General features: G+C 34.9%; 4 protein-coding genes and 1 pseudogene across 6 annotated transcripts; 1 reads left to right on the forward strand and 4 right to left on the reverse strand.

Annotated features, from left to right (window-relative positions):
* On the reverse strand, positions 1636-2458 carry LOC104715392 (agamous-like MADS-box protein AGL97). The gene has a single exon (XM_010432799.2). The coding sequence runs from the start codon at positions 2431-2433 to the stop codon at positions 1636-1638; it is 798 nt and encodes a 265-aa protein (XP_010431101.1). The 5' UTR covers positions 2434-2458.
* On the reverse strand, positions 4207-8659 carry LOC104711296 (annotated as a pseudogene).
* Positions 8708-13733, reverse strand: LOC104711297. Of its 3 annotated transcripts, XM_010427987.2 has the most exons (14): positions 13211-13733; positions 12896-13031; positions 12615-12751; positions 12319-12520; positions 11991-12229; positions 11782-11893; positions 11555-11699; positions 11315-11457; positions 11046-11215; positions 10782-10931; positions 10641-10709; positions 10498-10553; positions 10151-10365; positions 8708-10069 (listed from the first exon to the last, which is right to left on the reverse strand). In XM_010427987.2, exons 1-14 carry the CDS (start codon positions 13421-13423, stop codon positions 8853-8855), a joined length of 3204 nt encoding a protein of 1067 aa, XP_010426289.1. In that variant the 5' UTR covers positions 13424-13733; the 3' UTR covers positions 8708-8852. The 3 variants fall into 3 exon arrangements, with proteins under 3 accessions (XP_010426289.1, XP_010426288.1, XP_010426290.1); XM_010427986.2 differs by having other exon boundaries at positions 10641-10931; positions 13211-13732; XM_010427988.2 differs by lacking the exons at positions 12896-13031; positions 13211-13733 and having other exon boundaries at positions 10641-10931; positions 12611-12703.
* LOC104711298 (callose synthase 3-like) lies at positions 14972-16573 on the reverse strand. Its single transcript, XM_019230162.1, has 5 exons — positions 16314-16573; positions 15788-15925; positions 15630-15706; positions 15443-15538; positions 14972-15249 (listed from the first exon to the last, which is right to left on the reverse strand). Exons 2-5 carry the CDS (start codon positions 15923-15925, stop codon positions 15234-15236), a joined length of 327 nt encoding a protein of 108 aa, XP_019085707.1. The 5' UTR covers positions 16314-16573; the 3' UTR covers positions 14972-15233.
* On the forward strand, positions 19375-20505 carry LOC104715394 (putative F-box protein At3g17620). Its single transcript, XM_010432800.2, has one exon. The coding sequence runs from the start codon at positions 19375-19377 to the stop codon at positions 20503-20505; it is 1131 nt and encodes a 376-aa protein (XP_010431102.1).

Below are 25489 nucleotides of genomic sequence, written 5' to 3' on the forward strand. Positions count from 1 at the left end.
CCTTTAAGCATACCGCTATCGCTTAAAAACTGTAAAACGATCATTGTATATCTGTTACCGTGCAAATGGTTAACGATGTCTAAACAACATAGTTATCTAAATATGTTTTAACATTTACCATGTAAGTAAACTAAATATACTACTTAACACTATTTTGTGTTGGATTAAAACATCTGAGAGATAGCGCAACCCAGACTATGATAAGAAATAATTGACAATGTGCATTCGTGCACAGGCTTGAACTGGAAAGAAATCCCAAAAAGCTCTCTTGTTTTGGACTTTGGAGGTTGTGGTGTTGGGATCACTTTCTTGTTACTGGATAAAGACGGTCTTGAAATGTTGTGTCACACAACTTGTGTGACTTGTATTTTTGTCATAGCCAAACTTGACCATCTGTTATTTTAAATCATCTATGTATACGGTTTTCCTTTTTGGCCCAGGGAGGGGATCAGATAGAGTTCCAAAAATTTGGTGAAGGAGTAAGCTTTTTTTTACATAAGTGTGATAGACTTTAGAAGCCGTTTTACTGCAACATTACAATTCCATAAATTTTCAGACCAAATATATGTCACTGACCTGACTTCATGCATATCCGTAAGATATATTGTTTACAGTAACAGAAAAAATGTCTCTACTCTCTGTACATAGTTCTAATTAAAGAGGCTATTAGTTCCAAATTCCAATAGTATTACAAGATTCTAAAAGTCTTCAGATTCTGGTTGTTATGTTCAAGTGAAAGACGATAAGTTGAGATTTTTTTGGAAAGAAGTTGAGTTTGTTTCATCGCTGACACTCTTGATCAGTCTTGAATGTTTAACTTAGCCATGGAACGTGGGAGAGTTTGCATTTAGATACAGCATATAAATCACCTCTTGCCTATGTTACTTGATGCCTGCTTTGACACTTTTGAATTGGTGACTAGTATTGTGTACAGCTGCAGTGCAGTAAAACTCCTCCTACTTGTATTCATATCGACCTAACTTAAGGTATTGTCTGTGTCTGTGATGATGTAGGTATGGTGGTAAATATTCTCTTTCTCCCCCGACTTGACATTCTTACAGCATCCGGCATTGACTTTTGTTGTCAACAGGGAGAGTAGACATTAATTTCTTTACATTTTACATCGTTGTTATATTATTGTCAAATTAATTCAAGCTATTATTAAATATAAGTCTATGTCGAATTAGTTGTGGTGAAGATATAATTAGTTAATTAGCTGTTCTACTTTTTAACCTGGGAGGGAGTAAGTTACATTAATGGTTCTTCTACTCTGTTTTGTTGATATTTTAAGAATGGCGGCTTCAGGAGAAAGTAGCATCCTTATGGTGCGTTTATTCATACAGTTTGACAAAGAAATATGGGAAAACAAGAGTGAAAAGAAAGAAGCTAAAAAGTACTCTTGGATGTTACGATCTCTCATCTGTATATTATTCAGTACGTATAAACCAACAAGTTCATCATATCCTAAATACATTTTAGATTAACCCCTAAAACAAATATCATAAAGAACAGATAGAGATTACAGTGCAGTGCAGAGAGAAATACAGATCAGAGAAATACAGAGAATACAAATCAGTAGTGAGAAGTGCATTTTAGGAATGAAAAGCTTGTAGATGTAACACCTACGTGTGAGAATTATGCATAGAGTGCATCAATGTCAATTTCATTGAAGAAATCAGAAGAGAAGAAAAGACTGTAGTCGTCGTCCAAATCGATCATCGGCATAGCTTGAGATTTAGTCTCATCAACCTCAGAATCAATTGGTAATATTTGATCAAAGTTGTCAGAATCAATCATGGGCAAAGCTTGAGATTGAGTCTCAGGAACCGCAGAATCAAATATTTGATCAAAGTCGAGCCCTTGGTTGCTGCATCCTTCACCCACGTAATCAATCATCGGCATAGCTTGAGATTGAGTCTCATGAACCTCAGAATCAGTTGATAATATCCCTTGGTTGCTGCATCCACCCACGTCGTCGTTTCCACGTAAAGTAAAAGAAGCATTGTTGTTGTTGTTCTCCTTCTCCACGACGACGTGTTGATGATCTCTTTGCAACTCCTTGAGATCTTGTAACATCCTCTTCATTGAGTCAATCGCGTCAGCCAGTTCCTCCGGATTCTCCGAATTGGCGAGACTCTCGTCTTCCCACCAAAACCCTAAATTTTCATCATCGACGTCATCCCGAGTCGGAGTCTGATCAGAGAGGAAAGCAGCGACAACGCTATCCACAGACGAGTGTCCAAACGTGTAGAAAGAGTTGTGTGAATTAGCAGAAACCGGAGTCGCTAAGATTGCAATCTGAGCGTCGGAGAGAAGACAAAGCTCCGACGCTTTGCTGAAAAGGCCCTTACGACGTTTCGAGAATGTAACAGCGCGTGGTTGTTTCCCCTCTATCTTCTTCTCTGTATCTATTTTCCTCTTCAAGCCCCCCATTGTTATTATTGATCGATGTTTTCGTTTCGAGAGATCAAATTACGAACCAGAGAGAGACGATCAATTTACAAACTGAGTTTAGGGTTTTCTCGTGTTTTTGGCTGTTGCGACTGTTGTGTTGAGAAACAATGTATACTGTAGTATATATAGAGACTTTACCCTCAACTCTCCTTTTTTTTTTTTTCCTTTTTTAACCCTAAAAATCACCTGAACTCCTTTTCCTTTTTTTTTTTTTTTGAACATTAAGCGTTTAATTAATTAATTAATTTCTTTTTTAACGGCAAATTAATTTTATTATATCATAAAATTGTTACATGATACATTATACATCCATCCAAATACAACTATTGAAGCAAATAAAGGAAATTGAACACAATTTCGATGAAGAAGTGGAAGTAACCCTGCTTTACAAACGAAAGCCTTACAGGCAACAGATGAAATCTGTAAAGTCCCCTCTTCATATACTCGTTAAGGGCTAACACCTTATAGATGAAACTCCCAGATGCTTTTTGCATCACTTTGATTAAACATAAACACTGATATGTTGCTTGAAGTGGATCTTGATCATGTTTTCTGGGATGCCATACACTTTGCTGCCGATTAGTTTCACACATCACCTTACTGTTGTTCCTACGTAGACTTGCCTTTCCGGGATCTCATATTCGCCGACCAAAACACCAATATAGTCTTTGAATCTTATGCTTTATTCCTTCTTCACAAGAATATTGAAAATATTGGTCATCATGGAGAGTTGACAAACTCTTCACGGAGATCACGGGCTTGACTTGAATAAATCCAGTAAAAGAATTCACATTTACTCGCCAAGCAATAATCGGCTCCACTATTGGAGAAATAAGCCAGAAACGATTTCGTTTCAGATCACCAAAGTAAAGGACTCTAATCGAAGTTGATTGCGTTTGATTAATTGTTGATGTCGTTGGAAACAAACTCAGTCTTGATTGACTCTGAATCTGATCAACCCAATTCGCTGGTACAGTCACCAACACAACCATCACCATGAGAAAGAGAAAACAAACTGCAATTAGCCATCGTAGAGCACATAGACCTATAATCAAATCAATCGATGTAACCATCTCTGGGAAAGGTGCTTCTGATTTCGGATCTGGCAACGGTTTTGAAAAAAATTGGTAACTGTTTGTCTCAGTTGGGAAAACGATCACAAACATCGCTGCCATCCTGAAGAAGAAATTTAATCGACAAATCTGATGTAATCTCATACTAGTTATCAGTAAATAAGAAGAAAAATAATGAAAAAACTGAACAGGAACCACCGGCAAACGCCGGCGGCCCGGAAAAAACAAGAAGAAAAAGTGGTTGTGTTTGTTCGCTGGACGCCTCGTAAGAGAAGAGAGAGAGAAGAGAGAGAGCTACTTCCATTAATTAATTAATTAATTGTTTCCTTTTGATGCTAAGCTTCTCAACGTTGGACTTTTGTTGTCACATAGAAAACTTGGTACCATCATGTGTAACCAAATCAAACATTTCTTCTTTCTTGCATATAAAGAAAAATCATTTAAAAGTTGAAGCATTTTTTTATATTGAATCCATGTAAGTAGCTTATAAAACTTACAAGTAAAGAATTTAAAACAATCAACTATGCTACTGACTTGGGCCAATGATGATCAGATCGGATCATATTAGAGAGTTAACCAGTTAAAATAATCTGATGTACGGAACATGGCCAAGATGCATTGATATGTACAAATAAGTATAGAGACATTGCAATGCAGGCACATGGCTAACCGGTCCAAATCCTTGTTCGAAACTGTAACATCACCAGAAGACCTGCTATTGAACCAGGATCTTGGTATGTAAAGCAACATGCTTATAATGTATTACTTCTTTTACTCTATGTTCTCTACAGTGAGTTGACGAGAGAAGGTAAAAGAAGTTTTGTTTACAAAACAAGTTCAATCTCTTGCAATTAAACAGAGGCTTTTACATTACAACAGGCAAGTTTTACAAACATATATAAAGAATCATATCTATAGATCGTTGGTTGGAAGTGAACCCATTAGAATAGTGGTTTCTTTGTCTTGTTTTGACTTTCCAAATAAACCTGAGAGGAATCGTAGAGGCAAGAGAGACGTAGAATCTGATTTCTTCTCCGATACTTGCAGCTCCCCAGGGCTCTTGTTCGGCTTTAATTGTGCTCCGCAATGGCAGGTTGAGAGTCTTGCTAGGCATCTCTTGTGGAAAACTGAACCGCACGACCGGCATTTGTTAACCTCATCTTTCTCCTAATCATTGCATTCAATATATGTTGGATTAAAACAACATCTGAGAGATAGCGCAATAGAGACAATGAACATGTAGAGGAAAGAAAGTCTAATGCCAGCAAGGCTATGAATTGGTGATCGAGCACCCAAAACTGAGACAATGAAGATGCGTTATATATTCATTGCAAGTGTAAAATGTAAATGCTCACCTGGAATGGAAATATTAAAGAGGATGTGTCGTCACAAGCTTGCCGGGCGTTACAGGGAACCCCCACATCGCAACAAACAAGGCACTGTTCTGTAATATGCTCCAGGATTTTCTTCCTAACGGTCTCCACGATTGCAGGAAGTGCTGCCATTTTTAAGGGTAATGTTAAAAACGCCAGAAAATAGATCAAAAGTTTAATATTAAACAAGTAGCAGCGTGGGATTGACTTGTAATTCAGTTGAGAAGATGTGTCAGCATGTGCAAAGCATGAGGGAAAATATGCATGTCTCAGCATGAGCGCAGACAAACATGAACATTAAATCTTGGTTCAAAAAAAAGAAATTCACCTGCAAATGGCCCTTTAGAAAGATCAACTAGATCTCTCAAAGCAAAAAAATCAGTGCTCTCAAGAAGGTATCTCCGAGAACTGAGTCCTTTGTTGAGTGTCTTGCGGAATGGGCAGCGTACATATGGAAGCATAATGGTTATTCTTTTCCGGACGCTCATAATATGGTTGAGTGCAGGGACCTTTGAAGACAGAAAAGGATTGACCGCACTGACACAAAGCATAGGCTGCAGAACAAGATTTGTCAGACAACCATATCCAGGCGCAGTAAAGGTATTGCAAAGGAATCTGTTCTACCTCAGCACTCAGTATCCAAAAATGACAATAAATCACACCAAATATAACTAGACCTAAATTTACCTGCTCATGTATGGAGTCCAGATATGATTTTGCCAATTGAGAAACTGGATAACGATTAAAATCCCAATGATGTAACACTGTTGCTGGCAGAACTGCCATGTCATTTGTATGGCAGGAAGAACAAAACAATTGACCAGTATATTCGCAAAGCCGAGGCTTACCCCATCCAAGAGCTTTCACAAAGTCCCGCACAAGAGTGGTTCCATCATCAAAGTATCTGTGGCATCCAGCGCAAATATAATGCTGCGCTTCTAGCAACTGTTTCACTGATTTGTGAGGTCGAACATCAACAATGAACGAGATGGTATTTCCATACGAAAAAGAACTGGTTGCGGTAGCAGTGATGCCAGCAGAGATGGTTGGAGATACTATAGAATCCGACCCAGAAGAATTAGCACATGCATCTTGAGGGGACAAAAACCTAAGTAACGCATTTGGAAGTGTTGGGAAAAACCGGGACTGGAGAACTGAATTTAAACAATCTTGAATAAGGACAGTCCTTTCAGCAACAGCGTTGGGGGAAGTTCCAAATATTTTTCTCGATTCTTTCTCCACGGAGGCCCAAGGTGTAGGAAGCGTCCAGCCTTGATCAGCAAATAAAGATGTCAACCGACGGTAGAGACTATAAAAATCACGATACCTTCTTTCAATTATCCACTTGTCTTTCCCACTCCAAACCTTTATCACATAAACTGTGTATTCCTTCACCCCAACCAATCTTTCACTCAGCGAGACATCACCTTTCTTTTGCTTTACCCCAACAACTTCAACCCTATCAATCCTAAATCGCTGGGAAACTGTTGGAGATGAATCATCTAGACCAGATGTTGTAGCAGTTTGCCCCCCCATCCCTGTTAGGCAGAGAGAGCTGTAGTTGGAACATCTTGTCATTCTTAGAAAATCTTGCCCCAGATGATTCACCAGAGTCGAGCAGTATTTCTTCCATATCATGAACAAAATCATCATAAAAGTCGTTAAGTTCTGTGTTCTCCTTCTGCAAGATGAGAAATTCGAAACCATATAACTTCATTCAAAAATAAAAGAATCAAATCAAAAGGAGATAAAGTAGAATCCAAGAAGTTTACAGATTGCACTGTGGTAAGGAGAATAATAAATTGAAATGCACTATTTAACCAGAAACAGTGCATGGAAATCTAACAGACTTCGACATAACCCGAGGACACATATTACAATACAAGCAGAAGAAAATTAACGTAAATAATGTTTTTTATATGAAGCAGCTGACCTTAGGTTGTGTGCAAGTGACTTGTAAGACATTTGGTGCAGGACTCGAATCACTAGATGATGGCTTATCAGAGTTCCGAGATGCCAACAACGGTTCTGAGGTGCACTCTCCAAATGGATCTAACTGTTTTCCATTCTCAGACGATTCATGAAGTAGTTCATTGGCATCTAGGTCAACCGCACCTGAAGATTCTTCGTTTCCCAACTCAACTGGTGTAGTGTCTAGGAAGTCCTCGTCAGCGCTACAAGATTGAAGGTAATTCATGACGACAGGTGTATCTTCAGTTTGATTGTTGCTAAGCCAACTGTCACGAAGAGACCCATCTGTTACTAGTGATTGAGGAACCACCAAGGTTCTGTCTTTGGCACTCAGGTCTCCAAAACCTCTGGCAGTTATGCTGTCTTTTCCTACGTCATCTTGCTCCCTTTGGGTCGAAACAGTTAAATCTCTAGATCTTACTATATCTTCAATATTTTCACAAGAGTCACCTACATCTGGAGCATGTCTAGTGCTCGCAGTTACGTTTGTATGCTCTTCCCCTTTTCCTGCTTGAGCTACATCAGGAAGCTTTTGAAAAGCTACAGATAATGATTTTGTGGATGTCCCTTCATTTCCAGTACACGCTTTACCGTGCTTCTCAAACCCGCTGAACTCAAAAGGTGTGTCAACAAGTTCTGTGGCTTCAAGCTCAAACTCATCCCAATCATTTGTACCAAAGGCAGTGGAAGAATTGATGAGAAATGGATTATCGTTCTCATCTTTAGGCTCCTTTATATACTGTAAAGTCCCTGGAACATATTTACCGGAGTGATCACTAAGTGAGTCATCACCATCAGAACCTTCATCATCTATCGAAACTCCATCTTCTCTATTTATACCACTTGTATTGAATTGTGAATCTGATCTACACATAACCTCCTTGTCTTCCATTTCAGCTAACTGATTCATGGAATCTTTTTCAATTGTTGCTTCACTGTCCATCAACTCACCAGACATATCTTCACTATATCCAGTTTCCTGAGTCATATCGGTGTTCACCGTACCAGTGTTTAAACCGGGTGCAATCCTACTTCCACCATTACAAGACCCACCCTCATCAGAAAAGTGGATTCCTCGTGTGTTATCCAAAGAGGAGAGCTTTAAAAGACTTGGCCCCAAGCTAAAATTCTCAAACTCAGTGGCGGCATCCCCAGACAAAAAACCACCCCTGAAAGATCCAAAATCAGATTCCAACGAATCCTGAAACGGTCCTGTAGAGCTACACATACTGGGAGTTCCCAAAGCCGAATTGGCACTACAATACCGCTCAAACTCTGATTCACCGCAAGACGAGTAATGTAACGATGAACCTGGAGAAGCATCTCTACCACTTTCCTTCTCCAGTAGTAACCGATCAGAAAAATCTAGAGAATCAACAACAACAACTCTCGATGGTTCCTCCTCTCCATTGATCATTTCAAAAACCGAATCAAACCCGACAAATAGATAGAAACAATAAATTACATAAAAATCGACCGATTGATAAAAACAGAGACAGATTCTAACACCAATTTCTGCAGATCCAAAGCACGCCAAAATCCCCAATCGAAAGAAATTTGAAAATTGAAATTGAAATTGATCGACCCAAGCACTTGAGAAACTACGGAACTGAGATTTTAGGTGCACGATATAAGCTGTAGATTAGCTTCGTCTATGTGAATTGGAGCTTCTCTTCGTCTCCTTCGAATTGAATTTTCTCGGAGCCAAACAAGACGAAGCATGAAGCACATCGACGACAGCTACAGTTTTCTCTGAATTTTTCTTTTATTTTTTTTTGTAAATAATAATAAGAGAAATAATAATGTCAATATAATAATATTTTTCGTGAAAGATAATGTAAACATGTTATCTTTATTAATTACGAATTCAGCCCTCGTACTTCGTATCAATACATACTAAACCCCATTAATTTATTCAATATCACAAAGTAATCCCTAGATTGAATTCAGAGCAAATAGTACAAGAGAGAATGAGTTTCTTCTACTTAGACGCAAAAATGGCTTCTAAATCTTTGTAAAGTCCTTTAGGTCTGGATTTGTAATCTGAAGATGAGTCTTTAGAAGAGCTTCCACTTGTCTTTGTTCCCCAAATACTACTGCTCCAACCGCTTTTGCTACCCGAAGGATCACTAGGTACTTTACTGTTGCTCCTTTCTCTTGTGAAGCTAGCCTTTGCCATTTCCCTAATCTGTCTCAACCATGGCTTGTCCAAACTACCCGAGCTTCGGCTTCCTGAAGGATTTAAGTACCTGTTTTCTGGGGTTGAGAATGCAACGCCTCCGTTGCTACTGCTTCTTCCTTCTAGTTGAGCTGCAGGGATCTTGCTCTTCATCATTTTCTGAGGCAGGATTAACGCAGCAAGTCCAATGATAAACATCTTGAGACCACTCAAGAAGGACCTGTTGATTTGATCTAACCGCTTTGTTTGTTTGTACAATGAGTACCATTCGTTGCACATCTGCGCAGTGTACCCAATCAAGAACAATATGACCATGAATATACCGAGTTTCTTTCCGCTCGTCTCTGGAAGGTCTTTCATCAGTAGCATCAGACACGAGGCGAATACACCTACTTGACATGCTATCGAGATAATCTCTACGAGCTGTACCTTTTTCTTGATGAATGGCTTCTTCAGAACTAGGAAAAACAGCTGAAAGGAAGTGATGCTCAACAAGACCACTATGGGAGTTTTAGCAGTTTCGTTGTCCAAGTAAGCACCAGCAATAATCCCCATACAAACCCTCTTCACAGTTTCGAGAAATGTGTAGTAAATTCTAAGGATTCCGAACAGTTTCTGTATGCAAGGAGCTTCAGCATCTTCGTTTTCGTCATCTGATGCGATGATGCGATCATCTCGCTGCTTGAGTGGATTGCTTCCTGAGATCTGTGTGAGCATGTACTTTGGTGGACCTCTTAAATCTTCGAAAACTGGACCTAACCTAGTTAGATAGACAGAGTTCTCTGTTTTCCATGTCCATTGGCCTCTTTTACCAGGACCAAGGGTCACTCGGATGAGTTCTTGGTACCAGTGGAAAGTTTCGCCTTCTTGGTGAATTTCCTTATACTGTAACAGCTTTCCAAACGTTATCCCGACCGAGAGAAAGACAAACAGTGCTAGAAGTAGAACAGCTACCACGCAAAGCACAAGGATGCCAACAATGACACTGGCTTCTGCAGCTCCTTGATGCTTAAAATAGCCTGGAAAGAGGGAATTTAGCGAATGTGTTTAAAGAGAAATATCAAACTAAATATATACTTTCAAGGCTGTATTAACAATACCTTGTATGAGACTCCTTGCAGCTTTACAGATTGAGGGTAAAGCGAGAATGAGAAGAAACAGCTCGAATCTTGGGAAGACAAACGCACCAAAACTCCTCTTCTTCTCAGTGTGTGCTTTCTTGAACTTCAGTAACAGAGAGAGGAATATATGCAATAGTACCAAACTTCCCCCAATAATAGCTATCCAAAACATGATCCTGTAGAAATCTCTCCACCTACAAGAAGAAGAAAAATCAAACATATATAATGGCTTCTTCTTAAATTAATTTTAAGCAACTAATGCTGAAATGAGATCCTCACAAAATTCTCTATAGAAGGAAGTACAAACGAGGATTCTAGTGACTTACACTGTTGAATGTGGTAGACCAAGAACATGTTCTGCTTCCGGTTTAAGATTTGGAGTCTGTAAAGACTCATACAGTATTAAAACATGAACAAAAGCGTACTAAAAATAACAAAGAGGAAGCATTGAGGATTAGTTTCTTTTGACCTCAAAGAAGAATCTGTACTCCATTGCGGTGAGTGGCAAACCGAACACTGACTCAGCGTTGTTTGATGTCTGCAGATTAATCCTGTTGTTGTGAGTTTTAGAAATGAACGAATGTGAAACAAAGTAAGGACTTGATGCCACCATGATCTGTTCTTTGTGATTAGTTTCCCATGGGAGAGGAAAATAAGGGATTATCCACTGAATCCCTCTCACAAATTCGAAGTAATCAACAGGCAATGTCACCGGTAGCCATCTCGTGAGTGCAAATAACTGAATGTGACAGGCAGTTCTCTGCATTAAAGCCACAAAACACACAATACCATTGGATTAATTATATAATTTTCAGGGAAGTAAAGGCGATATATATATGTGTCGTTTATATATAAATGAGTAAAAAAATCATACGAAAAGGTTCCTCGTAGGGTCTGATATGAGGTATGGAGATGGCCTTGGAAATGCACCGAGAGAATAAAGGCTTGTGGTTGAAAGAGTGAGGAATCCCGCAATGAAAGATGTCACCACGAAAATATAAGTTGATACCCACGAAACCACAGAAGATAGCATAGGCAAAGAATCTGCAGTGAAGTACAACATTTGAAAATCATTGGCAGAAGCAAATAACAGAAAGAACAAAGTACGCTTGATATCAGATATAAAGTGGTTATAACACTTACAATGTTTCACTTCCAGGATGTTAGATGCGAGATTTTTGTTTCCCGCGACATCCTGAGTAACATTTTCAGGAATCTTAACAGATATTGTACTAGTGTTGGCTTTAACATATACAATGTATATGCTTCCGCTCAGTTCCTCAAAGCTGGAAAATTTGTGGAACACAAAAGAAGCGAAATTATCACTTAGCATCAAAACTGCAATTTTTATGAGAAAAATAAAAGAAACACAAGATAACTAACCTCTCAAGATATCCCCCTGAGATTGATACAAATGAAGAGTTAAACCCAAACACAGGCTTCATGAATTTTATCCAGACAGGGACTGTGTGCTTTCTTGTCCTCATACCAGAAGTTGTGTTCAATAAAACATGAGGTCTCTCGGTATCTAAGATCACGCACATACATGTTTCATTTTAGGGAGACAATGAAAACAAGAAGCTAGAAAAACAAATGTATAACTTACGCACCATAAAGAAAAGTCAGTGGTGCAGTTGGAGATGCAGGTGTCCCATGTCTGCTTCTTATTGAATTCGAGTCAAGGGTCACCGTGACTATAGCACGCCGTGATGTATTTGTGACCTGAGAGAAAAAGAGTCTGAATGTTACATTAAAGGATTAACATGAAACGAAATAGAAGCACCAAATAACCTTGAGAGAAAGCAGCAGAAGCACAAACCATAAACGCAAAACGTCGATTCCCATTGGTTTTTCCATCAATAGGAAGCAAATCACCTTGGCTTGTGCTTAGTAGTCTGAGAATTTCAGCTGAAGAATTCAATACCGGTTCCGAGAAATACAAGTAAACATTCAGTTTGTCATTATCATTGGTTGCCTGCACCGTCCTAGTTTGGTTGTTTAGCTCAAGTAACTTCTCTGGGACATGAGCCCGTAGGTTGACAAAAACATCTCTTCTATCTAGATGCCAAGAAAATTCAAAATCAATCTTCCTTAAAGGTCTTTCAAACAAAACCAAACAGAGAAAAAAAAACGGTAAAGACACTCACCGAAATGGACAAAGAAACGCGAACCCAAAGCTCTTTGAAAATCGTTACCGGCTTTATCAGAACACACATTCTTATTCATCACCAACACAATCCTTCCGTATTGAGCATCAGGAGATAATCCCACAAGCAGTGAATATCTGAGAAACTGGTCAAGAACAGTGAATGAAGACGGTATAACTTGGCCAGCACCGTAGACAAGAAGCTGTTACATCATTTAAAACCGTGTCAAGAGTAGAGAACAAAAAGGTGAATGCCTCCAAATATTGAGATGAATGTAAATAAGGCTACGTACTCACGTCGCAGGCATTCACAGATGAACATCTAAAACCTCTGCCACCAACACATGGCTCGGTAAAAGTAATATTAACAGACACGTTTTGTGCACTTGTAAATGGCATTGATGCAGTCACAAAGGCTGTAGGGGATACCGTATCTGCATACACAGTAAAGAAAAAGGAGTCTAAAATCCGAAAAAATCCAAGCAATACAAGGTCCTGTTAATGGTTTTCGATACAAGGAACATAACAAAGATTCAGGAAGAGAACCAAAGAGGTGTAAGAATAGTTTCTTTTTTTACCAACAGTCCAGTGATAGGTATTGCAGCCAAATCCATGCATCCTATTTGCGCAGACCTCAAGTGTATGATCTCCATCTAACAACTTCGAGTAGGAAACTTTTCTTTGATGGCAATCAAAACTAAAATGGTCATCTAGCTGCAGTAAACACAATCTTTTTCCCATCAAACAGATGTGACTAGGCATGAAAGGAAAACTTCAAATAAGTTGACACAATTCTTGATTTCAAACTCAAAAATCTTTTCTCAGCCAACATATAGTAGAAATTTGGTTGATAATAATAAAAATTTATAATTGGTGAGTCTAATAAATCCAACCTTGCAACGGAATCTACAGCTTGAACAAGTTCTGTTTCCATCCTCAAAAGCTTGAAAGGAAAATTTGGCAGAGCTAAATCTGGAAGCAGCAGGAGGTGTTTTCAAGAATTTCACAGAGAGCTCTGAACCATAACAGTAATGAAACCTGAAACAAAAAGGGGAAGAGACAACCCAGAAAAGCAAAAGAAGCCATGCAGTTTTAAGCAGACCCATAACTCCAACAAAAAATGCAGCTGAGATCTTTGAAACTCCTTATGATACAATCATTAATACAGAGAATAAAATTTTAAAAGCAAATCACAGCCATAGAGACTTCACTTGGATTATTCTGGACAAAGTAGAAGAAGACATTGTAGAGATAATGAGTTGGTGAATAAGAAAAGAAAGAGAGAGAGAGGCAGAGGATTAAAACAAAGATGGGTAGTTGCTTCTGTGGTCGATGATGGCTGTGGAAGAGAGATAACGGATAGTGTATGCATGAGAGCGATGGGAGATACAGTGATTGGAAGACAGAGAGAGAAAAAAAAAAAACAAAGAGAGACTAATGCTAGAAACAGACAAACTCTTGAAGAATTTATTATTATTCCAGGACTGTCTGTATTATATACTACTACTTGTTTAACAAACTTCTAATTTGATCTTAAAAAGTTTCTTCAGCTAAGTCAATACAACACACAACTAACACAAGACAAATTCTAGAATTGTGTGTGTTTTTGTGTTGCTAAATGTTTTAGAAGAAACCAACAGGAAGCATTTACTTCCTCCTAATTTAACATTTAATACACATGGGATGGGACCATCGTTTTCAGATCAATGATGAGACTTTCAATGAAAAGATGGAGAGATCCTCCTGGGATCTTTATTACAAAACATAAAGAGAGAGACCAATCTGATTCTCAATCTGTAATATCACGCTTACCTCTCACAAATCCAATTCTGACCCTTTTTTGTTCCTCTGTGCCAATCTTCTCTTCGAACGAAGTACTCGAAGATATATACATCATGAGTAAGAACCATATGCACTCAAAAATGTTTCTCTCAAGAAGACAGACTCCATGATGCATATATTTCTTCAAGGACATCGTTCGAAAACTGTTGATACATTTGTTATCAGTGGCGGACCAGGAAAAAAATATTAGGCGGGTCAAAATATAACTAAATAAATAAATAATTTTTTTTTTGATAAATTTTTTTAATAATTTTAAAAACTAAAAACATCTTTGTTTTATTAAAAGAACCCAAAATTATGTTCAATATTTATAAGTGAAACAAACAAAAAGACTAAGAAACAAATGAGAAAAATATAGTTAAAACACACAAAGCAGTAGAAAAATGTAAAAACTTGAAAGATCCAAACACAAATTGAAAATTTTAAGTGGTCAAAACATAAATTTTGTAAATTAACAAAATCTAAAACTTAAAAGGCTATAATAAAAATTAAGAATTTTAGGGGGGTCAGCTGACCCTTTTAAGTATGAATGGGTCCGCCATTGTTTGTTATGTCGATTTTGTCAATTACCTCTCTAGCTACTCCATCCATATTGATAGGGTGTATTTGAAGCTGCCATATTGATAGAGCTTTGATTGAATTTCGCAACTCTCACTCCTTTTGCCTCGAAACAAACAAAAATTCCTAATTCCCCTAAGACCATGTGCATCGGTTAAGGACAATTTTTGGTCCTTCAAATATTTTATTCTTATTTTGATAGTTTTTTAAGATTGTTATGAGCATTGGTGTAGGACAAACTTTGGTCCCTCAAATAAATTAATCTTGATTTCATATATTAACACAACCGAATCAAGAATCAATACAAATTCAACAATGTGTTACTGCATTAGTAATAATGGAAACTGCAAGCTGCAAAGTCTCTAGCTTTCTCTTTTTCTCAGCATGCGAGTCTCCATTTGCAACACCAGTAGAGACAGGTACATCCACTTGCTTCTGTCCGGAATATAACACCTGCACTTACAATTCTGTAGTTGGACCTCTCGAGAAACCGTCGTAGCAGAGGGAAAAGAAACATTACACCCGCGAGCAGACTAGGCGACAGATAGAAAACAACAGCTATTATAAATAGTGAAAGTGAGTGCATGGCAGAAGAAAAGTCAGCAGGAAGAGATAAGAGTTCCTAGTTTTAAAAACCACACCATCTGAAACTAGATCGGAGTAACAGATTCCCGTACGAAAAAATAAATGTAGATAAGAAGAGAGAAGATGAGTAGTTATTATGTACCCCGTCTATTTCTGTATTGAGTACAGCAACAGGCATGCAAAAGAAATCAGCATCAGCTCGCATTGGCCAACCTAACCGAAAACAATCAACTGACCTGCAATGTAGAAAAGCATATTTAATTAGTCATAAAAACCACTTATGAGGATCTTTACGATTGTGTGAAAGCAGCTAGATATATATATTACCAAAAGTATTCATTTAAATCATCGTAGTTCCTCCACTGGGAGTGCTTAGACTTCCCTTTTTTGCTTCTTTGAGCCTCCTGTGAATGGTACAATAACGTAAGTAAGCAAAAAAGAAAATGCTGAAAGCAAAAGAAAATGCTCGAAATTTGAAGCCATACCATCTGAATCACTTCATAAATTGGAGTCACAACTTTCCTCAAGAATGCATCTTCCTCACCTCCATAAGCTGGCTTCACATTTTCCCCAGTCATAGGACTAACATTCCCAGCCAGCATACCATAGAGTTCAAATGCCATCTGCAAAAGCACGAAATAGAGTAGGAAGGATAGATATATCACATTTAGGAACGCATAGCAAAAATGATCTGTGTATTATCAAGAGCAAGCATGTTATAACCATCACTGTATTCTAATAAAATTATAATGTCTAAATAATATCAATTGACATTTTCTCATCAGAAATACATCAACGAGCACAGATACACATGTTTCCCTTGCATTTCCTGCTGTATAGTTGGCAACCTACAAGCAGAGCATACATGAAAAAGATTCTCCACACCAGAATTTGCATAAATATTTAGCGACAAACAAGAAATTTATTTTCTGCTCTTGAAGAATACACAGTAACACAAGTTCCTGTCGCTACCAACTTAGAGAGATCATAAAGAGACGAATCAACCATAACCTGAAGATTCGCTGGACAAGATCCATCGTTCACCGCAAGGAAAGCAAATGCCCCTTTCCCTTGCTCTCTTCCGGTTTTAACCCACCCTCCGATTCGAACTTTTTGACTAGCGAGACTAGCTCCGCCGTCTGGTCGACCTAGAATCGATTTAATCAGAACACGGTCGATTTAATCGATTTAATCGATTTAATCGATTTAATCGATTTAACCCATCTCTCCATCTCTGCAATCTGAAGTTTTCCCACAAGAGGAGCTTGATCAGTTTCAGAGACAAAATGCAAAGCCTGAGGATATCGAAAGTCTTCTCCCAATCACCACCTTCCACGTGTATAAGTAGACGGACGAAAAAACGTCGCGTTTGAAGAAGCGATTCTTCAGTATTTGGCTATTTTTTATTTATTTTTAAAAAACAATTGCCCAAGGACGACCCAAAACTACGGCGTTGCACATGCTCTAAAGGTCAAACGACGATTTTTTTTTTTTTACCATAAACGACGACCTCTTATTTAATATATAAAATAATGTTGAGAGACCATGAGTCTCTTTGCATTGGAGATGACCTTAAAACTCTTACGTTATGTCTAACCTTATTAAAAAAGTTTTGGTTTAAAATTAATTTGACATGTCCTGTATTTAAATAATTTTAATTTCATTTATAAAAGTATCAGTTATTGTTTAAAAAGTAGGGGGATTTTCAAAAATAACCCTTTTCTATGTCACTTTTCAAAAATATCATTTCATGGTGTCAAATTAATTTTAAACAAACCTAAATGTAAATTGGGTAACTGAATTGGGAACCCAAATGAAATTGCCTAAATGTAGTGTAAAAGAGGGCAAAAATAATTTAACATAGTGTAATTGTGTCAAAGATGGCAAAAATAAAAATGTTTAAAAAATGGGCATTTTTTAAAAGAGGTATACCAAAAAAGATATTTTTAACAAATTCTCTAAAAAGTATACATAGCTAAATGTTAAAATCTGGCTTTTTTAAAAGCATAGGTTAAAAATTTGGGTATCTCATGTAAAATTTTGGTTGAATTTATTTTCCAAAGAGATAAAACTATGTACAATCTTTTGTATCAATTTTTTTTAGAAAATATATAAAGTATGCAATGAAAAATTAAATAATAGTGATGACAAAGATCACACTAGATTACTGAACTTGGAATTTTTATTGAATTTGGAATAATATATAATTTTGTTTTTTTATAAATCACTAGATAAGGACCCGCTCGATGTGCGGGTTTTAAACTTTTGTAAATGAGATTAAATTTAACAAAAATAAATTAAAATTTGTTGTACATTATTTATATAAAATTTTTTTGCTATAATACACTGATTTATATCCATTTACAAATTTTTGGTTTCTGTTACTGTTAAAAATATATTGTATGTTACAAATATATTCTTTATCACTACCTAGGAAAAATATCTCTATAAACACATTACATCAACTATTATATGTCTATTTATTTTAGCTTTTGCATAGTTTCTTTAATCACTAAAATTATTGATTCAAGAAACTTTTCGAATAAAGAACAAAAACGGTTTATGTTTTTTCAATCCATCTATCTATGTTTGTTGTAAGCTTGTATTTAATTAGCCTATTAAATTTAACCATTATGTTGATGATGTTCTACTCTTTATATTCCTTTGAGATTGAATGAATGGTAACAACTATGTTTGCATAAAAAAAGTCTATGACCAACCAATCAAGGTTGAAAAATTAGAAGAAAATTAATTTGACATAATTAAAGAAATAATAGAAAATTATAAGCACAGTAATATATGAATCTCAAATCAGAGATGAAAAAATAAATTAAATAAAACAATCTAAAAACACTACAATAAAATTTAAAATATAGTATTAGAAAAAGAAGACGCATATATTAATCTTACATTTTCGTTTGGCTCAACATATTAATCTCTTACCTATCCCAAACTGGAAAAAGGGAAAAAGTATTTGTTAAAAAAAATAAGAAAATTTTATTTTTCCATTAAAACTTTTTTACCAATAGAACAAAGTTTAAAGCAGTGTTTTTGAATAAATTATTTTGTTAGATAAAAAATGTGAGATGATTTATGTTTATGTAGAAGTGAGTATTTACATTTTTTTAGAATTAATAATTAATTGTACATTTTTCTTAATCTATTTTCTATTTTTTGAATTAATAACTTAAAATTAAAAATAAGTAAATAGTGTTATAATTTATTTTATGAAATATATAATCTTCTTATCATTATTTTTTTTTTAAACTGATTAATTTTTGTAATTTTTTGATAATTATCTTTTCATTATTAATATTATTTAAACATTTTTTTGTTTTTCTGTCATTATCTTAAATTTATCCTATTATATACTCCCTCCGTTCTAGTTTAACTGTCGTTTAAGGTTTTTGCACACAAATTAAGGAAACTATTAAATTTTATGTTTTGCCCTTCATTAATATATATTATAAACTTTTCATTGGTTGAAACTTTAAAACAGCAGGGATAAAATTGAAATATTCATTAAACATCTGCATTGAAAATTTAAAACGACAACTAATATGAAACAAAAATTAAATCCTAGAACGACAACTAAATTAGAACGGAGGGAGTATTAACTTTTATACATGTCAAAATCTCAGATTAATAACTTGATACATGTCGAAATCTTGTTAATGGCTAACTTTCAAAACCCAACTTTATATAATAAGATGTGTTATTTAATTGTGTATTTCATAGATTCTACTGTTATTTAATTTATTGGGTACTCTTTTAAAAATCTATTAAATGCTAGTGTTATTCAATATTAATTTTATTAAATGCTAGTGTTATCAATATTAATTTTGATGATAATGTTATTTTATTACAATCTAATAGAAAAGGGGGAGAGGATAGAATTTATGGTGTTGTTTAAATAGAATTTGTCAAATAATTTAAAGTTTAAGAATCTTTCATTTTTCTTAATATCTTTAAAAACTTTAAATTATTTCATTTTTATTCATTTTAAATCTTTTAAATTCAGTCATTGAATAGATACTTGTTTGCACTCCATCGATCGGTGTTGGAAAAAAAAATGATCAATATTTCGAATCTTCCAAGGGATTTGGTGGAAGAGAGTTTTTCTCGCGTTCCTTTGACATCTACGAGAGCAGTGCGATCTACTTGCAAAAGGTGGAACACTTTATCCAAAGATGAGGGTTTTACAAGAAAGTATCTTGTTCAAGCAGCAGCAACAGCAGCAAAGGAAGGGGAGTTCCTGGCGATCATGTTTATAAATCTTAGTCTTTATGTAATGAACGTCAATCTTCATGGAATCTACACCGACTCTTCTGATCCATTTGTAAAGCCTGTAGGTAAACTAATCAGCCTTAACGATTCAGATCAACTCCAATTCATTCAAATATGTCATTGTGAGGGTTTGGTGTTATGCACCACAAACGACTACACTAAGCTGGTTGTTTGGAACCCATATACGGGGCATAAAACTCGATGGATCTGCGTCGAACCCAACTCTGTTCATCTCTGGTGGAGAGGGTATTTTCATGCTCTCGGATACGACAATAGCAAATCGTGTCGCGCCTATAAAATCTTGAGATTTACTCATACGCCCGGAGAGAGCCCTGTGCACGAAATCTTCGAGTTCAAATCCAATTCATGGAAGGTTCTTGATGTTACTCCAGACTGGTGTATATTGAGTAACGGCTTGACTTTGAAGGGAAATACGTATTGGTTTGCTACAAATAATAAATTACGAGAACATGTCCCTAATTTCTTACTCTGTTTTGATTTTACTAAAGAGAGATTTGGACCGCGTTTGCATCTTCCTTTTCCCTCTATTTTCGACGATCATGTGAATTTATCTTCTCTTAGAGAAGAGCAGCTTGCCGTGTTATATCAAAGAACTGATAGATGTGAAATGGAGGTTTGGATTACCACTATGATCGAACCCGATGCTGTGTCCTGGAGCAAGTTCTTAGCTGTCGATATGTATCCACTCATTGGTGTTCGGTTTTATCCTTGTGGGGTCGTTTTTGATGAAGATAAAGATATATCACGACCCTGCGACATAGCTATAGCTTACATCATTGGAGAAAATGGTTACTTCAGAAAAGTGGATCTCGGAGAAATCACAACATACATAGTGGGTTTCCCTCTCGCATGCTCTTATGTCCCAAGCTCAGTGCAAATCGACCAACCTGCATAAGGGGACAATATTTTTTCATGAATTCTTTTTTAAACATGCTTAGTTTACTAATTTCTTTCCCTTATTTTTAATCTTTTTCTATGTAATAAACTCTTTTCTTTATAAGAAGCAATTCCTCTGCTTTCTTTATATATACCAAACACCTCCTTGAGGATAATGGACCGTTAGCTTGTGGTACAATATTGCATTGCCATGTTTCTGAAATATCATGTTCGGTTCTAACATGTATTCTCATAATGCTCTTGTTCTCAAGTGTACTCCTTATCTGGATTGATGGATATGGCTTCTAGTTCTAGTATCTTTTCAACAAGAGATGGAACTTGATTTGATCTTCAGGTATAAATACGATTGACAAGATAAAGAAAGCGTTTCCCTGTTTTCTAGAGATGCAAAAAGAGGAAGTTGCACACACTTTGTATCACTTCCATTAGCGTATATACTCTAAAACTGAAGAAAAAGCTAGAGGCTTTTATATTGGGTGAAATGGCAAGAAGCCTTTGAGGTTTCAAGGTACTTTGATTAGTCCAAACAAAAAAAAAAATGATATTTTAGATTGTTTAAAATAATAGGCTAAAACCGAGAAAACATTGCTTAGAAACTGTAAACAGCTTTGTTAGTGTTTCTAGGGTTAAAAGGTGTCTTAATCTAATGCAACTGACTAATTATAAGAGTTTGAGATGGATTTAGAGAGTTTAAAAAACACTTATACCCATTTTGTACCAAAACAGTCTAAACCGAGAAAACAAGCTAAAACCGAGAAAACATTGCTTAGAAGCTGTAAACAGCTATGTTAGTGTTTCTAGGGTTAAGCAATGTTTTTAGCACAAAACTTGTTACCACCCAATGGTTTTGGAGGCAGGAATTTGTTTAGGTTTGTAATTTCTCTTCTATGATCTCAATAGGGTACAAGCGCAACAAAGTCAGTTCTTTCTATCATTAGACATCGATTTCACCAAAATTCTTATTAGATGATTTTTTTCTGTCTCATTTTTGTTTATTTTTCATGCATTGGAAGCTCCTACAGTTATAGTGTTTACAAGTAGATGTGTCAATGATAGAAAATGTAAGGAGAGGGTAGAGAACGTCTAGCTCACTAGTTTTGCTGAGCTGGCCAACATGAGCTGCTAGAGAAAATAAGAGCTACAGAAGAGGCAGTAAGGAATTATAGCAGATGGTACAAGCTATAAATAGGACTGTTAATGCGCATGAATGTTTGTGCCTGTATTTGTTGTTGATTGTAAGCAAACGCTATTGAGTTTGTGGACAGACGCTATGAGGTCTGTAGAGGAGGTGCAAGATCCATAGAGTGAAGCTCACTCACCTAGCGTTTTGTAAGTGGTTGTGATAAGGAATAAATGATATTATTACATCTTCAAAGTTAGCAGTCAAATCGACGCATGTAAGCAACATTTGATGTTAAGTTCTCAATAAATCTATTCGACGCCGAGAATGACACAGCCTCAGTTGTTACATCCGAAAAGCATTCAGATTATCTTGAGGTTTCTGTTTTACTTCGCCTCGCATCACTAGAGGATATGATGGTAGACACACTGGCATCGCATACTGTCTTTAGGACTTGAACTCATATATCCAATAATGCAATATTGACTACGTTCATATATGCAGCCTTTTTGGCTTAACTAAGTTATATGACTTTGTGTGAATCGGTTGCAGGTTGGTGCGCTCTCTCTAGATAGGTACTCTTACACTTTGGGGTTTACTTTACTACCGCATGCATGTATGTTAATTAAGTGCGTGCCCATGGGTTTGCATTTCTTGCAACTACCACGTACAGATGACAATTGAAGAGGAAAGTGGGAGTGAAGTTAATACTTGCATCATCAAGGAACCAAGATCACATCGGTATAAAAATTGTGTTCTGATGAGTGTTTCCCTTATCCGAGCTGGCTTTCCAATTGATTTAAGGTTCAACAAAACTTATTTTGATAGATGAAGAGATTATGATCTAGTCGCTTTGTTGGTTTTAGCCTCTTCTCATTCAACTTGTTCCAATTTTTGGTGAATTTTTCAAGATTTTCTCTAAGAAGATTGAAAGATTATTTCACAAAAAAAAAGTGGTCACAAAGGAGAGATTGTGTGCATATCTATCTATAAATACATTTTTAAGTACATTTTGGGTTCTACCCTTTTATTTGTACTTATTTACAAAATGAATCCCTACAAAATTTCCAAAAATAGCATTATTTCAGATTTTATTTCCTAAATATTTTACATAACATTCCAACTAAAAAATTAGAGCATATTCAATATGTAAACTATGATATATTTAATCACACATTCTATTATGTATTTAAGATATTCTATCTCTGAATCTTTTGCAAACAAAGAAAATTACAATTTGATTCCTATTTTATTTTCTAAAACCTGTGAGGTTTGATTCTTAACGTAAGAAGAACTCCGATTCACATTTATTTAAATATTATAATTAATTTCTATAAGCTTAATAAAATTTTAAAATATTACGAATATGTAAAATTTTTTAAAAAAGCTACATAATATGGTTATATAGTAGACTAGAATTTGAACCCGCGCACGCGCGGGATTTTAATTTAAAATATTTTTTATCAATATAAATTTTTGAGCTCAAATATATTTATTGAAATTTTTGAGTATAAATCTATATAAACACTAAACTTATTTACTAAGTAACATACAACATATATATTATTGAAGATAATGTTTATTTGTTATATTTATTTGCAAGGGATTTTAGTTTAAATTTTTTAGGAATAAAAATCATTGAATATAAATATAATTAGTCATTTAAAGTTTAAAAGATAAATCCAAATAAAAGTCATACTTATTTTACTAATATATATAATATATATATATATTGTCTAGTGTCGCAGTAATATTTTTCTGGTAAATCAATAATATATAACGTAGTAACAAAAAATGATTTAAAGAATCTCCCTCGAAGAGTACATTTCATATTTATATCCAATGAAAACATCATTTTAAAATTTCTAACACCGAAGGTCGATCATTGACCTAATTATAGAAATCATTTAAATATATCGATATCCCACATTAAATGCAAATATACAAAGTTTGATGAACACTTTTACTGTTATGTCACTACAACGGAGTTATCCAAGTGCATCGCCTGTCATAATAGAATTTCCGACCAAGTCAAGAATGCGTAAATGGTGAAATGATTAAACCCGACATCCGTTCACTAATCCAAGTTACATATATGTCTAAAACCCTTCATATGTTATTTTCATATGTTAATTTTGTGATGCAACCTCAGCTTCGTCTTTTAAAAAAAACATGGTGTACTTTAGTAATATGTTATTTCTGGCAATGTTTTTGGTTAAAAGCATTTGATCATAAATTGATAAAATCTCAAGCATGTTTTATATATATTTTTATTTATCATGTTATAGAATTTTAGCTCCGGTTGATAATATGCATTCTGAGATATACTATACATGTCACTTTTTAATAACGACTTACATATCATTTTCTCTATATATTGTGACCATTGATTTTGTGTTTTTTTAGATGGATTAATTTTTCAAGATTCTTTTTCATAGTTTTTCCCAAAAAAAAATTGTGACTCTTACAATATCTTTGTTTTAGATCAAAACTTTTAAGTTGAGTTAAATAATTAATCTTTTATTTTTCTATAAGTGAAATTGTTTCTTAGAAACTAATATTTCACTTCAATTTTATTTTTATGTTTAGAATTTTATAAATACAATTACATAAATTGTTTTTTACTCCACATGTATTAAAATCTTACTTATATTCTAAAACTTAGTAACTCATTCTAAATTTTGGAATATGATCATTTTTGGTTAAAATTTGAATAATAATATTATTACTAAAATAAATCAATAGTATTATTTTTACTATTTTAAAATATTCATTTATTTAAAACATTTGGGTTTAATATGGGCTTTTAAATTGTTATGAATGAATGGATTAGAAGCTACATAGTGGATTAGTGTTTAGGATTATGTCCAAATAAAAAGAATGAGTTGCTGATGTGGCAGCATGAGAAGTGAGGAAATGTAACTTTATATATATAGATGAGTTATAAATAGGATACGTTTATTATTAAATCTATGCTAACACGGATTAAATCCTCATTTTATTATTTGTCAACACTGTTAATATTAGAATATTTGACATATAAAATCAAGTTGATTTTACTAAGATTTGATAGAATAATTAAATTATTAGGAAAATATGACATAATCATAGCGTATAAATGACTTACTATGTATTTAGATCTCTTCTTTTTTGTTATAATAATTAAAAATAAAATAGAATCTCAAACACTAAACAAAAAAAAACTAAATATAAACAAACAAATGGTCATGAAATATATTACGGGTTAAGAAATTAATATAAACATTTAGCCGCACAAACGGTCAGGAAATTTAATTATTTCTCTATTTGCAAAACATACAATATTTAACAAATAAATATAATATAAAATATAAATAATAATAAAAATTATATGCACGCGGTATACCGCGGGTTAAAATCTAGTATAATAATAAAGTCTAGTCGTTCATAACTTGTCAAGCATAGATCACAATGAGAAAAGAGGAATATCATGTTAACTTTTTATGAGCAGTCAAAATGTGTAAAAAGGGAAGATGATCAAAGAAAACAAACGTAAATTGGTATTTCAATCCGTTATAAAATATTGCATATGATTTCTTTCTTTTTAAAGGAGGTCAACTTTATTTATAAGAATAAGTAAGCACTAAATACGTACGTTATGACTATAAAAACATGTTTGTCTTATTTATTTTAGAATTTAAGAAATATTTTATAAAAGTAATCTCATCGACATTTCAGAAAGAAATATTTGTTAAAACAACATAGGAATTTAACTTCAAAAAGATATTGGTAAAACCTTACTTATTAACCATAAATTATCAAGGATTAATTTTTGATCTTGTTCTATGTAGTACGTTGTTTGTCCAAAAAAAAAAAAAAAAAA

Source organism: Camelina sativa, chromosome 9, assembly GCF_000633955.1.
Source record: "Camelina sativa cultivar DH55 chromosome 9, Cs, whole genome shotgun sequence".
In the NCBI taxonomy this organism is placed as follows: Eukaryota; Viridiplantae; Streptophyta; class Magnoliopsida; order Brassicales; family Brassicaceae; genus Camelina; species Camelina sativa.

Coding starts and splice junctions, on each gene's coding strand:
- LOC104715394 (XM_010432800.2), top strand. CDS start 19,375: ATGATCAATATTTCGAATCTTCCAAGGGATTTGGTGGAAGAGAGTTTT.
- LOC104711298 (XM_019230162.1), bottom strand. CDS start 15,925: ATGGCATTTGAACTCTATGGTATGCTGGCTGGGAATGTTAGTCCTATG. Junction 15,707..15,787: donor TTTATGAAGTGATTCAGATG/GTATGGCTTCAA, acceptor TACCATTCACAG/GAGGCTCAAAGAAGCAAAAA. Junction 15,539..15,629: donor GATTTAAATGAATACTTTTG/GTAATATATATA, acceptor TCTACATTGCAG/GTCAGTTGATTGTTTTCGGT.
- LOC104715392 (XM_010432799.2), bottom strand. CDS start 2,433: ATGGGGGGCTTGAAGAGGAAAATAGATACAGAGAAGAAGATAGAGGGG.
- LOC104711297 (XM_010427986.2), bottom strand. CDS start 13,423: ATGGGTCTGCTTAAAACTGCATGGCTTCTTTTGCTTTTCTGGGTTGTC. Junction 11,216..11,314: donor CATCCTGGAAGTGAAACATT/GTAAGTGTTATA, acceptor ACTTCACTGCAG/ATTCTTTGCCTATGCTATCT. Junction 10,932..11,045: donor ACCCTACGAGGAACCTTTTC/GTATGATTTTTT, acceptor GCTTTAATGCAG/AGAACTGCCTGTCACATTCA.